The sequence below is a fragment of the Lathamus discolor genome, chromosome 3 (assembly GCF_037157495.1).
Source record: "Lathamus discolor isolate bLatDis1 chromosome 3, bLatDis1.hap1, whole genome shotgun sequence".
Classification (NCBI taxonomy): Eukaryota; Metazoa; Chordata; class Aves; order Psittaciformes; family Psittacidae; genus Lathamus; species Lathamus discolor.
Genome location: NC_088886.1, coordinates 143,705,387 through 143,720,973, shown reverse-complemented (window position 1 = coordinate 143,720,973; position 15,587 = coordinate 143,705,387). Strand labels below are relative to the sequence as shown.

Below are 15,587 nucleotides of genomic sequence, written 5' to 3'. Positions count from 1 at the left end.
AATGCATAATTAAGTTGCAGAACTATTAAAATCATGAACAGCAGAAATATTTATGTTCATTTCCTTCATAATAATTAAAACATGATCTCTTCATCATTAGTTTATGCTCTAGATGTTGGAAGAACTTGAAAATCTTGTTATAAAAAACCTGAATATACCAGAACATTGCTTAAACAAACAAAAAAGCTTATGCACTATTTGCCTCTTGTCAGTATCTGTGTATCATTATTAACTGGCTTTATTTCTAGACAGGGAACACTGAATTTTTAGGACACCAATGTGTTCCACTTTAAACACTATCAATCATGGAACTGAAATTCTTGTCATCAGTGATTGCATGCAGATGTTGTACGACAGCTACATTATTTCTGTAATTTGATGCTGATACTAAAACATAATGGTATGTCCCTCTCAGCCTGCCTAACATCCCTCAACCTGCAGGACATCCCTAAATACCTAAGCTGTTGAAGCCAGTGTGGGCGTAACCTTCTCTGGAAGCTCAGTGATAACATGCTTAAAAAACAAAAGTAAAAATTAAACACACCAGCCTGTTCTCCAAACCTACTTAAAATTCTTCAAATAAATCAAGATAGGCTGATCCAATCAATACACCGATATGGATTTTTCACTGGATTTTAACAGAATTCCCTTCCTAAAGACTTTTTAAGGAAACCTGACTTCTGCAGCAAAATAATGAAGGCCTTTACATGGCTAAACAACTGACTAGAAAATATAGTTATGAATACTAGACAGAGTAAATGGCCACTTCTTAAAGGGAGGGAGGTCACCTGTGGAGTGGCACAAGGATTTCTACTCCCCAAGGTATTCAACATAGACATTAATGATCCTAAAAGAGGATGAGGAGTGAAGAAAGTTTGCTGATAAAGACAATTACTGGAGAGCAAAAAGAGTAAGATCAGCCCTTGAAGAGCCACAGAACAAGTTCTTGCTTCACCATGTGACTGAGCGAAAAAATTGCACATGAAGCATAGATAAAAGCAAGCTATGTTTTAGACTGAGTGAAGAGTTGCTAAACTGACCACCACTAGACAGTAACAAAGTCTCATTTTGGGAAAACTCATGAAAATATCCCATCAACATTCAGCAACAGTAAAACACCCGAACCACATTAGGAATAGGAACACTGTTACCTCCCTGTATAAATCAGTGGTTTGAACATATAAAATTGCATACCCTAATCAAAAAGAAGACAGAACTGAAGACTGTTTACAAGAAAGTAATAAGTATGTTCAAATGAACTGAATAGCTTCTGTAATTGGAACTACCAAGTTGGCTAAGACTTTTTCATTTGCAAAAGAAAATAACATCTGGAAATAAATTATAAATGTCTATCAAATAAGTGATATTGGATAGATATGAAAAGTCTACAGACTCTCTGAATATAACGTCTGAGATTTATCAAAGGCAGCTTGAAAGAAACCATGTTCTAAACAAACAAGTGGAGGTAACTTCCACAAAAAGTATCAGATCTCCTTGGCAAGGATGCTTTCCTGAGTAAGGATGTCCTGGATGCAAAAGTTGACACTGAGTCAAGGACAGACTGGACAGGCATTTAGAAGAGAGCTGCTGCTAAAGTTTACTAACTAAACTAATTTACATCAAGTCCATAACTTTAAAGCATATTATCTTGAGGGTTGGGGATGGCGGAGGGGGAGAAAGGGGCACTTATATTTTTCCAATGTGTATTACCATTTTGGGGCAATTTATTACTATTACTTCTTACACACAACAACCATGCATCCAGTCTGTGCTTAACCAGTTGTCAACTTTTCCTAGTACTCTACAGAAGGATGTCCACTTGTATCCAGATGACCTTCCATTCGTTAAATAATGGAGACACTCAATTCCCATTGTTCATTATACCTTCTACCCAGAAAAGATTAATTGTATTTGAATGAGGTCTAAGGAGAGTATGAACAATTCAGTATATTATTCTTAAGCATTAATAATAGATACTGTAACAGAATTGTAACCTCAGCAAGATTCTGATTCCGTGAATCACTGGAGGAAACTATTTGAATCCAGAAGCACTTAAAAATAAACAATTGATTAAGTACTCTTTGATCAGGAAAGGGATTAGAATTTCGAAAATGGTGCCTCGAGTCAGAAAATGAACACACTTTTATTACAGCGACCATTCCTGCACAGATATGCAGTGGTCAGCAGTGTCCCCTAGTGGCAAATAGTGAATAAGACCACAAATAACCTCGCAGGCCGATTGATTCCTGAGGTTTTTCTTGTTTGGAAAAAGAGAAACGGGAGGAATTCAGATAGCAAATACAAAATACATTCAGATGACAGTGAATGTATCAATGTTTAAAGCCTGTCAACAAGTCTGCCACAGCCCACTCTATCCCCCCCTCCCCCAGCTCCCGGAGGGATGGGGAGGAGAATCAAAAGAATGTAACTCCCACGGGTTGAGATAAGCACATCCAGTAACTACGATATAATACAAACCACTACTGCTACCACCAATAATAATAATAATGATAAGAGAAATAACAAGGGAAGAGAATATGATACCACTCGCCGAAAGGAGCCTGACCGAGCAGAGAGTGCCCTTCCAGGTAACTCCCAGTTACCTCCTGGGGCATGACGTGCTGTGGTATGGAATACCTCTTTGGCTAGTTTGGGTCAGGCGTCCTGTCTCTGCTTCCTCCTGGCTTCCCCTCCTCCCTGGCAGAGCATGAAACTCAGAAAGTCCTATGGCCAGTCTAAACACTTGAGCAGTAACTAAAACCATTGGTGTTATCAGCTCTGTTCCCAGGCCGAAAGTGAAAACACAGTGCTGCACCAGCTACTAAGAGGGAGAAAAAATGACCGCTACTGCTGAACCCAGGACATGAGGACATCAGAAATTTTGCATAAAAAGTTAACAGTGCAAAATCTTAACAGCGTTGTTAACCAAATCAGTGATTGAAAGAGTGTTGCAGGTAACTCTTACAGCCTCAGTACTTCATTGCTGGTCTATGCTGAACAACAGGAAACGTAAGATAGAGAGGACATGCACCATGTACACAGGTCTTGTTCTGGCATGGAAGAAGGATGCATCCTAAGGAGCCTCACCTGAACTCAGAAGCTTTGAAAGCATCAGGTTTTTTTCCGAAGAACACATCAATACCCTGTACGTGATGCACACATGCGCTGAAGTAACACCAGTCAACATTGCCACAGAAGAGGCACCCCTGACCTCCCCTCACTGCTTACTCTTTTCAACTATCATCGCTACTGGCACCAGTTTTCACATGGCTTCACCATGAACCAGATAAGAGAATACATCCAAGTTGAAACTTGCTTTTATTTTTAACCAGGGTAACTTTTAATCTGGATGTGTTCCCTTATCTATGTTCCCTTATCTTTCACCCTGCCCATGTATGCCTAAATGTGCCAAGACTGTGTGGCCAGCACTGCCTCTTCAGTGAAAGAGTAAAACATTCATGGATTTATCACAGTATGTATTAATCAGTACAAAAATGGAATATATAGTTAAAAAAAGCAATAGAATAATACTGACTACTACTGAAACACTATTTAAACACCACTTTTGTATGGCTATTGCCTTAGAAGCGCAAGGTGAACATAGAACTTAAAAAACCATTTACAGATTTTTCCTACTTAGATACATATAACATGAAATATCACTATTATTTCAGCACAAATACATTTTCCCTTCAGGAACATCGCATTCACTGAATACGTGGCTTTTGTGTAACAAAGAGCACTACAGCTGCACAGCAAATTTAATGAAAAATACATTTTATTATTTTCTATGCAAATATTATTTTTTTCCACTTACTTAAAATTGGACTTCTTTCTTATCTTCCTAATGTGTCACTCAACCCACCGGGGGGGGGGGGGGGAAGGGAGGTGTGGGGCAGGAGGGGAAGCTTTAAAAACAGCAAACAACTTTATAAATCTGAATTGGAAGTCAATTACATTATCCTCAAAGGTAGGAGAAAATTCTATAGGTTTAAAAAAAAAAGTGATTACCCACACAACACAAGAGAAAGAATCTAATTTCTGTTTATTGAGGAGTTTCATGAACTGCCAAAGTAACAATCTATTCCAGTAGTTCAAATCGTAAGATCAATTTCCACCTAATCAGAAAATATCATCTACTGTCTTTGACTCTAATCTTTTCCTTTGGGATCACAGGAAAAAAAATGAAGTATTGATGTGATGAATGTAAATGTCACAGTCCTCTTTTCCATACAATCTAATCAAAGCATTTAAATAAAGCATTTGTTGTTATCTATTCTTTGATATCTGATCATTTGAGTTGAGAATTATTGCTTTAACATAATTTTCAAACACCACAAATACAAACCTAATATTACCGCTTTCGAATACCCAATAAAATCTTCATATAACACTGAATTTGAGATTATGAAAAATATTTCCAAGAGAATGTATCTGAATATATTTGCAATAAAAATCCCATTGGAAGTTTTACCAAGCAGTGTATCACTTATCTTACAGGAAACTGGGGAGATATAAACTACATAAAAATAAATGGCTGCTATGCAAAGATAAATGCTGTTCAAGAATGGCTCTAGTAGTAGGTGTATTCATGCACCCCTACACTGCCACCGCACAACTCCACAATATCCATACAGGATGTAATTATTTCCCACCTCCTACAAACAGTCTTGCTCCAAATAGACTTAATGGTAGGCAAAGAAGTCCTGGATAGGTCTCCAGCATGGCAGAAAGCTGTGCCAGGTCTCAGCTTTCTCCATGAATTAATCAGAAACCCTAATGCTCACAAGCTGATATGGTTCTTGACATGCCATCTGGTTGCTATTATTCAGTCCCCTTTCCTTCCTCGGCCAGGAAGAGTATCTGCACGGTCAGTCTCAGTAGGCAAGCCAAAAGGGCTGTGTTGCCTGCCATTTCTGCCTATATTCAACACTGCCCTTTAACTGTTTGTCTTTAGGTCTCAAACTCGGGATCAACTACATTGGTAAAGGAGAATAAAGCCTGATCCCACAGCAGTCTTTACTGGAAGCTTTCCTAGCCACCTTCCACACTTCAAGATTATAAAACAAATTCTTAATACTCTTGGTCCCTAAATGTATGAATTTACAGTTTACAATGAAGTAATTACCTCCCACGCATTAACTCTGTTTTGAAGGATACTCTGCTCCTCCTTTGTATTTAAAGTAACTCCCATCTTTGTATTACCAGATTTCATTAGCAGTTTTATGAGTAGATTATAGAAATTATGTAACAAGATCAGTCCCAAGTTCAGTCTTTAAAGAGCACTGATACCTTTGCATTCCAAGTTAGATGTGCAGCACACCCACTCACATTTCACAATTAAGAAGCTATGTCCCTCTTACTGGTCCCTTCTGTATTCCCTAATTTCTTCAGTTTCAATGATTTCCTATTACCAAATGCTGGTTTCAGATAAATATATTGGATTTTCTCGTAATTTCTCCTACAAATTATTTTAGCATGAACTACACTGACAAATCCACATTTCAACTGTTTCACTATTCAATCACAACATGTGCTTCATTATTTCTTTCCTCAAGTTACGGTCTAGAACTTTACACACTGCTGAAAGCAAGCCATGAAGTTTTGGGCTGCTTGAATCACTTTCTTCCTATTCTGAAAATAAAGGTGCCACATGTAATAAGCTAAACTTAGCATCTTCCCTTGTCAGGGAGATAAGTGCTATCTATCCACTTCCCACATTCAGGCCATAGCACTGCATTCGTTCATTAGTTTAATCAAGTGCTTGCACATTCTAAACTACTACATTTACATGCATCCATTTTAAATAAATATTTATTTTAAATTCATTAAGGTTTTCATTAAAACTTACAAATTGCAGGGGACTCCCTAAATCTCAGCCCAATTGTACATCTAGACCATTATGAATCACTTCAGTACAACCAACCATTTATTGGAATGCATCCAATAAATTCTATTAAGCTTGCTTTCACTAATCATCAGATGAGACCACAAAGGTATTTAAAATTGAAGTTGGCTCTTCATTTAACTGTGATGTTCTTTCTTCTGCAATAAGGATATTTAATTTTCTCCAAATTTTAGACACTAGATTTCTAATTGTGCTGTATTTTGTTTGTAAATAGCACAAAGTCCTCAAAGGATGCTTGACAATTTATTACACTCAATCTGAACATAAAACTGAGTAAGTTTTCAGTATGTATGAAACAACCATCCATGTTAAGCCAATTCCTTCCTAGGATTTCCTCTGTAAATGCAAAACTTCCTTTGACAACTCTCATTTCTATGATATGCATAATTATATTTACAAATACGGAGTGCATAAAATGGATTTTAACTTAAAACTAGGGAAGGAAAGGATTCCTTGGGCTTGTGTTTTTACGTACACATACTAATTGACATATAATGCACAAGACATCTCCCAGACTGTAAAACTGCAGTTTCTTCTGACAGTATTGATAGTCAGCCAGGAGAAAACCCAAAAAGTAAGATCTAGACAAAGAGAGCATTATCACAGGGCAGAAGAGTTAAGACATCTTCTTCTATTTACTTTTTCCTTCCAAAACCAGGTTTGCCCAAAGCAAGTGTTGTGTCATACATCCTCTTCTCCGAAAATATGTACTTGTGTGCTTTCTGTTCAAGAACATCCAGGTGCAACAGCCCCAAATCCCAGATTTCAGACATCACAGCATTTGGCACAAGCTCTTTCCAGTTCTCAATTTCAAATGCCACTCCCTGAGCTCACGTATCAATCCTCCTCCACTGGTTTCAATAAACCACCACCACACAAGCACAGCTTTGCTAAATCCAAGCATTGAGGAAAAAGGTTTGCCTTTTCAGGATAGTCTAAGTCAAGTATAGACACACACTGACACAGCAGTACTGGCCATATTCAAGATGCTGTTAGAATAAACACCATAGCAATGAGCCAAGAAAATACAGCAGTAGTCATAACATCCCTTTTATACTTCCATTGTTTACTTTTCTCCTTACATAAAGGCTCGTTTTCCCTTAGAGAAATGTTATAAAATTCAAGCTGCCTCAATTTCTAATAGACTTATTTCAAAGTTAATTAGTTCAATTTCAGAATCTGGTCTTCTGCTCCATCTCTATCTGCTAGGAGCAGATCTGCAGGGAGAAATAACTATATGCATTACAGAATTTTTATTGATGTTATAACTTTGAGCTAGATCCAGTTCCTAGGACTGAATGCCTGTTTGTGGCTCGTGTGCATTATGTGCAACCTTGGAACTCGTCTGGTGTAGTTTCATCTAAAAGGAATGCAGTTGCTGTGTTTTCAAACTACCTCACGATGCATTCCAAAAAACAGCACATATGGAGAACCAGGTTTACTTTGAAGGTACCCTTTGTTAAACAGTTTTAACCTATTTAATATGTGGCAGGATAGTTATTTCCTGTGCAGTGTGTTGAATCAAGCTCCTTTAAAGAAATCAAAGAACATCTAGACAACCTGTGGTATTACTTTTAAAAAGCATACAACATATTCATAGTATTTACTGATATTTTCATCATGTTCACTTACCCCCTCTTAAAAAGGTGGAACTGTTTACAACCCTCACAGTCATCCTGAATTTTTAAACCATTACAGAAATTAACGGTTTGGAAAGCTCCTCTGCTCACTTAAAGCGTGAGACAATCCAAGACACAGTGATCCTGATACCAAAGAGAATTCGACAGAATCATAGAATGGTTTGGGTTGGAAGGGACCTTAAACTTAATCGAATCCTAACACCTCCTGCCATAGGCAGGGATGGAATTTGCTGGCTATAAACACATGCTCAGCAAAAGGTAACATCTTCCTAGGGAGGTTGTGAGTGCTCCATCCCTGGCGGTGTTCAAGGCCAGGTTGGATGAAGCCTTGTGTGGGATGGTTTAGTGTGAGATGTCCCTGCCCATGGCAGGGGGGTTGGAACTAGATGATCTTGAGGTCCTTTCCAACCCTAACTATTCTATGATTCTATGATCCTATAAACGATCTTTTTCAACTTCTTAAATTGGTCAAATCATGCAAGAGCCACCACTTTTGTCTCAGCCAAAGCCACATTTCTTTGTTATCTGTGCCTAGCAAAGACAAAGAGAGCAAATAGGTAACTTGCTTTGGGTTTTTTTTCCTGAGTGACATCCACAGCCTGTACCAGCAGCATCAACACATGCTGCTTTAGAATATAAAGACAGTTTAGGCAGTAATGGGACAGTGAAATATGATATAGTACTCAAAGGGAATCACTCAAGATAAATTTCAGCCTTCATTATGTTGCCTGAATTTTTTTAATTCATCTGATTTTTTCCTGTGTGTACTTCTGAGATCAAACATTTCAGAAATGTTTAGCATTATTGAACATTATTAGCGTTATTAAAAATACTTTCTTTTAACAAAAAAGTCCATATAACAAGTACACTTTTTTAAGTGTACTTTTTGTTAAAAATAAAATTATTACATTATTTTATTTCCACGTTTATAAGTTTCTATTACGGCTTCAGTGTGTATTTGTACAACTAAAAGTTAACTTCAAATATCTACAAGATCCTTCTTCCACAAAATGTATCTAACAATGAGAGGATCCTAATTTTTACTTAAAACAATTATTCTTTCCCAAAGCACAGTGTTCTCTTTTCTCAGAATACTTTTAAAGTGGAATTTTTGTTTTCAGAGATGCTCCTTCCCCATCATCCACAAGATGTCACCATTGTAAAGGAAAAACTCCTCATGTTGGAAAATGAAATACCTTTATGTTCTGAACCATGGTTTTTATTTACTGTACATCTCAATGCAGTCCAAAGATTTTATTTATGTTTAATACAGGGAATAAATATACTCAGAAAAACCCAAACCCTAGAATTCTCCTCAAAAACAGAGAAATCAAGACCCTACTTTAGCCACTTGGTTTGAGTTCCCGAACACACAATAAACTTGGCAGACATCAAGAGTAATAAAATAACCGTTTCTGGTTTCCAGCATTGCAAATAACCTCCACAGAAGATACTGCCAGCTTAGAAACTATTAAAGTATATAGATGCAAATAGATAAATAGATGACTAGAACAGAGAAGCAAGCAATCTCCCAGAGAACTTCAGGAAAGTTTAGTACTGTTTAGTATTTAATAAGAAAAAAATATTTATCTATCCAAGCCAGCTCAGCTATCACAAAGTTAAAAAAAAAATCATAACCTATGTAGGTTCAGTGAAAAATCCAAGTGAAAACAAAGCATCTAATCCTACTCACTGCAGGAAAGAACAGGAAGCTATTACGCACAGAAACGCTAGATGAAAGGAAGGCACTAACAGTGAAAGTTAGACTTCTAATTTCATTTTATGCTCAAAACTTCAAATGTTAAATGAAGGTTCAGCCTAAACAGCATTTCCAAAGAGTTGTGATTTTATACACAGGGATCTGAAACTGCAAGGACCCAATGCACAAATAAAAGGGTGGTATTCTTGCTACGAGTTCTATTCACAGCTTCCTTACAGTGATTAAGCTTTCAGGATCTCTTTTTGTGCACTACAACCATGGAAGGGTCTAAAGGACTCAGCAACAAGTCTGCACTGTTTCCATTCAATGACCATATTGCTAACCCAGTTCCTTTCTGCGGGTGCACTGACTGCCTTTTAATGAATAACTTCATTAATGAAGAAGAGGAATGTATTAAATCTCATGGTGTCATTGGTCTAATAGGTGTAACAGCTAATAGCAGTAAAAAAGTCATTTCCTTTGACATGCAAAAAGAAACAGCAATTAAAACAAAAGTAGAAGCAGGAAGTAATGTGAAGAGGGCACATCAGCTAAGTAATCTGGAGGTACTTATTCATTTCTTGTAAGAGAATAATGGCAATTTCAATGCACAGCAAGCTAATCCAATTGAGACTTCCAATAGGACTGGTAAAGGATAAAAAGAAAAAATTACAAACATGTAGCATAGTTATTGAAAATGAATTACGCATTTAGGATCTTAAATAATTGATCTTTAATAAGAAACAATTATTTATGCTGCTGAGAGTAAAACTACAGCACATGTTTACAGTACACCTGTTACTACTCTACAGTATGAGTCCACACTGACTTTCTTGCACCATCTCAACAAAACAGCTTACCTTCATTTTTCATTGAGAGGCTTTACAATAATGCACAATGAAAAGCCAGGCAGTGAAACTTACTTCAGGAAGCACTAAAAATACGATGTGATGATGCGACATTCAGGAAGGGAGGGGGAAGAAAATCAAATCTATCTAGGCATTAAAGAAATTAATAGAATAGGAAATTACACTATGGAGGAACTTGGCCTTCAGAAGTGCCCACAACTCTTGAGTAATTACTGCTATTAATTTTTCAAATTAATGAGGCAAAAAGAAGAATGCCCACCACAAGGAAGTTTAGGTCAGATATTTCCACATTATCTTCAGACAGAAAACATCAAAGCTGTGAGCCTTTTACAGCATTAAAGTACACATACCTTGGTCCGTGTGAAAAGTTCCTCCAGACATTATTTTATTCCTTTTGTTTATTCTTTAAAGATGCTAATATGCATTCTAGATAGGATGCATTAAAAGCAGTCTTCTAAATATTAACTTGATTCCAAATAACAAAACCTTACCTTGCCAGCTATCATTGCAAACACACAGCTTCTCGCCTGTCAAATCACAGTAGCCATGATCTGGACTGCCACAGTTGGCTTTACAATATGGAATATCACAGGCTTCTCCTTTCCAATACTTGTCACACTCACAGTATACCCGGCTTGGTACAGACACACTGGTTGTGCACTTTCCATGTTCTGAGCAGTTATTAGGACATGAATTAATTCTGAAAACAAACACATAAAATAAGGAAAATTAAAAGCCAAGAGTTCATTACAAACCATCATCATGGTTTGATCTGACAGTATTGCAACAGTACTTGTTAGACAAAGTATTTTCTCCTGAAAAATTTCTGTGTACTGATAAAATACAAGTTTAATGGTGATTTTACAGGCACATGAGCTGAAAACGTATTCATCCAGGCTTACACACACAGTTTGTGATGCAGTCAAGATCACAAACACTTTGTACTTTAACAAGAAGTATTGACATTAAGCGGAAGGACAGATCACCACCTATTTTTTCCTGTGTTCCAGTATCAGCTTTATAGTCAGTCCCTTTAAATGCTTATTATTTCTAAGAACATCCACACTAGAAGTGACTGTGAGCAGTAACCTTTAAACTCTCCATAACACAGGCATACAGTTTAAGGGTTTTCATGGGTGGCTTTGGTCCAATCTATAAAACAGTACATCCAGCATCTGAGATGAGTAGCATTTGAAAAACAATGTAAGGAAGATGACAAGATCGCTAATACCCTGAAACCACTTACAAGTAGCACTTCATGCTTTGAATCTTTAATAACAGAGCTACCTTAACCTTGCCTCCCTAACTCTGCAGTCAGATGCAGAAGAGGAAAGATTAGGCTGAAAGAAATTTGTGACCGGTATTGGAGTTAGCATTTCTGTGATACACCCTACAAACACTGAGATCACAGGCAACTGGATTGCAAAGCTATGGAAACTGGTTCCAGAAATGCAGGCAATTCCTTGGAGATGAGGAGGGATGAAAGACATTGAAGTATGTGGGTCCAAGAGTCTGCATGAACAGAATCTCAGGCAGTATGTGCCTGATGGAGTCCAAAAAAGATTTTAAACCTTTCTTATGTCTCACAAAGGGCTGGGTTGAAACAGAGAATAAACTGTTAGTACAAACGCCTGCTGGTAACGCAGGCTCCTCCCTGTAGATCCAAGGGTTGGATCCTGTTCATAGCATTCCTTGCCCTTACTGAAGAAAGAAACTGAAATAGTGAGGAATTGTTCAAAGCTGGACTTCGGCCAAATGTAGCTGTGGTTGGATAGTCAGAAGACATGCTTTCATTTTCTGGAGACTCACACCTCAGAGGACAGATTCTGCTACATTACCAAACAAGAAAATTTCATATCTTAACTGCAAATGTCCTGGGACTTTGTCTATTAACATGCATGGCATTAAAACCATTGATGGCACTAACTTCCGTATACCACAGCTCTGAGGAGCCTCTCCTCCTGACTCCACAAGGAGAGAGTTCTGCAGGAAAGTCAACAGTTAAGTCTTTCCAGTAGCAGATATACCAGTTTAAAAGTAGACACATTCCCACTCCAACAGGCTCATTAAGGATTCAAACAGAAAGAAAAACTGGATGAGCAGAGTTAAAAGCAGGCTGCCTGACTTCAAGGAACACAAAATTTACCCAGGGAATTCTGAAGCAACTATTGTTCACAACTGGCATTGCATTTCAGACACAGATGTTGCGCTTCTGTCTTCCCCAGAATGAAGGGATATAAGCAGCCCACCAAGATAAAGTCAGAAACTGCTTTGTGGTTACCAAATCAAGGAAGAAAGAGGGAAACAGAAGCACAGTGCAACAGATCGGTGACAGAAAAAAGTTAATGCAGCCATAAAACGCAATTGCAGGTACTTCTATGTTTATGTACCATAAAGCTTTATAACAAAGAGCTACTGATGGCTCATTAAAAAATAAAAAAAAAAAAACATATTTTAAAAGTGTCCACTGCAATAGAAGAAACAGAGGAACCGAGTACATAAAATTTCCTGACTTATGTGTTTCATGGAATTAAAAACTGGCAGGTTTTTTATTTAGCTTAAACCTTCAAAAAAATTAGGTAATAATATGTAGCATTCACCACTTCAACAAGTCATGAAAGAATGTGGAGCACATCTACTCATTTCTTAAGAATGCCATGTCATATTGCCATTTGCTCCCAAGACAAACACAAAGTAGTGTAATAAAAGCTTCAGGGATCACTGAAAAATGTATCTAATTACAGCAGAGAAGTCTGCCAGGTGACTGCATTTTACTGACGTCAATTGACAAAAATACCCTGTCTTCTAGGCTGCTATTTCCAATGCAATATATGTAAAGTAAGGTTTCCCAAACTCTGAAAGCTATTTATTAACTGGTAAAACGGAGGCAAACCACTGCAAGTTACAGAAACAATCTCTCCATAGATAATTTAACAAAGACTTCTGCCAAGAGTAAAGCTATGGTAAAAAGCACAAATAGGAATTTTAAACTAATAAAGAACATGACAAAAATATTAAATGTATTTCCACATTTAAAGTGCAGTGCTGGCCACCACACCCCAAAAACTGGCATTTCAGAATGTGAAGGAATTGAAAAAAAGGAACAAGAGTATCTTCAACCATAGGAAAAAATATCACGTGAAGAAACGGGTCCAACAGGACCCAGTAATCCCCTCTTGAACTAAAGCATCCAGTATAAAGAGACATTGCATTATTTATCACAAGCATGTCCCAAATGAGACAGAAATTGCAATCAACAGCTGGTGCTTATAAGAAGAAAAAGTCTCAGGTCCACTGGATGCATCTTTAGAGATGCTGACACAGTAAAGCAGAAAGGAGGAAAACAAGCATGACTTCATGACTTCACCATCACAGTAACTAGAAGACAGGCAATGCAGATAAGAACCATGAAGGCAGGATGTAGACTAAGATGAAAAACAGGAGGGGAAAGCACCCAAGAATTAGAGAAGAAATGGAACAAAACCCTTGTGGCTGGCACAAAAATAAAAGTAGGAACTCAGTGAAGGTTTCAAAAGCCACAGAAGTACATTCAGCAATTAAAATCAAGGAACAGATGATTCTAGTTCAAGAGAAGCAAATTGATATGACAGCACATATAATCTCCTTTCTATTCCATATGACAACTACATGTGTTGGGTAAATACTGGAAGGGATACATTCTAGTTCCATATGGCATAGGAATGGCCACGTTGTGGCTTCACTCAGAACAATATATTTTATCTCATTTTCTTTTCTTTACAACTGGTACTGTAATTACAACTTATTGCAACCCTAGCTCTGTATTTCTAAAGCCAGCAAGTATAGCTCTTACGTGATTAATATATCAATAAACACCTTCCCTGGCTTGTTCATTTTCATAGAATCATAGAATAGTTAGGGTTGGAAAGGACCTCAAGACCATATAGTTCCAACCCCCTGCCATGGGCAGGGACACCTCACACTAAACCATCCCACACAAGGCTTCATCCAACCTGGCCTTGAACACTGCCAGGGATGGAGCACTCGCAACCTCCCTGGGCAACCCATTCCAGTGCCTCACCACCCTTACACAGGAAAGAACTTCTTCCTCACATCCAATCTAAACTTCCCCTGTTCAAGTTTTAACCCGTTACCCCTTATCCTATCACTACAGTCCCTAATGAAGAGTTCCTCCCCAGCATCCTTACAGGCCCCCTTCAGATACTGGAAGGCTGCTATGAGGTCTCCACGCAGCCTTCTCTTCTCCGGGCTGAACAGCCCCAACTTTCCCAGCCTGTCTTCATACGGGAGGTGCTCCAGTCCCCTGATCATAGCATTCTCCTGAAAGAAATGACAGGCTAAATACTAAAGTAATGACTTGTTAAAAAATACTTACGAGTAAAAAATGTTAAATCCAGTTAAGTTATAAGCAGCATCACTGAAGAAGTGTAGCAATGCATAGCCAGACGTAGTAACTACTTCAGGAACAGTTTCATTTCCACGCACTTCAGGAACTATTAGACCACTGGAAAAGAAAATGAGAACCATGATTTTAATCAGCCTTGGGGTGGTAGGGGGAGGAAGAGGAGTCACCTATTCTACTATTATATTCATAGAATCATAGAACAGTTAGGGTTGGAAAGGACCTTAAGATCATCCAGTTCCAACCCCCCTGCCACGCCCCTGCCCCCATGCCATATTGACAAATTTATTTTTAACAAACTAATAGTACAAAATATGCATAAAATCTAAAATCTAAACAAACTCCTCCTTCACACAGTAATGCAAAATTTCACATTTGAGGGTGCATGCACTGTCAATTTGATTTTAAAAAGCTTATTTTAGCTTTGGAAATACATATATCCTTCAGACAGATGCTTAACACTCACTTGTTTTTCAGCACGAGTTCTATTCCCACATAACAATCATAAAATGGTTAGGTTTGGAAAGGACCTTAGGATTATTTCCAACCCCCTGTCATATGCCATAGTCCAGTTATTTCTGATTGCCTGTCCAAAACCATTAACACTCCATGCAATGTCAGCACTAAGTACAAGCCAAATAATGGATTCATGCTATGACGACCTAACGAAAAAAGGTAGTGCTTTGCAATTTATTAGAATATACCTTTAAATAAGTGCTTCCACAACCTTAACAAAAGAAATCAAGCTATTTAACAAATTAAAGCTTTTAATGATAGTTTTTTTTTTCCTCTGCAAACTAAGAATGTCCATACATGACTATTTGGAATAAAAGACTAATAAACACACTCACCTAAATACAGCTATTAAAGGTGCATATATTGAATCTCCATCATATACATACATATGGTCCCAACTACATTCTGTGGCAAAGTGATTAAATCTTAATCTCAGTATTGCATTTGGGCTGAAAAAGGAAGGGAAAAAAAACAACACACAACATTGATGTAAAACATTATTTGCAGAAGTACTGAATACACAAGATAAAAAACAGCAAAATCAATCATGCAG

The 15,587-nt window shown here is 37.6% G+C and overlaps 1 protein-coding gene across 9 annotated transcripts in view; it reads right to left on the bottom strand.

Moving 5' to 3' along the window:
* ATRNL1 (attractin like 1) overlaps positions 1-15,587 on the bottom strand; it is a 543,705-nt gene that overhangs the window by 473,696 nt on the left and 54,422 nt on the right. For all 9 annotated transcript variants that reach the window (XR_010610974.1, XM_065672331.1, XM_065672333.1 and 6 more), the window contains exons 3-5: positions 15,370-15,483; positions 14,492-14,620; positions 10,608-10,816 (exon numbers count right to left, since the gene is read on the bottom strand). Coding sequence is in view for 8 of the 9 variants with exons in the window: in XM_065672331.1 (XP_065528403.1) it covers positions 10,608-10,816; positions 14,492-14,620; positions 15,370-15,483 (452 nt within the window). In the remaining variant the exon portion in view is untranslated. The remainder of the gene's footprint in view (positions 1-10,607; positions 10,817-14,491; positions 14,621-15,369; positions 15,484-15,587) is intronic.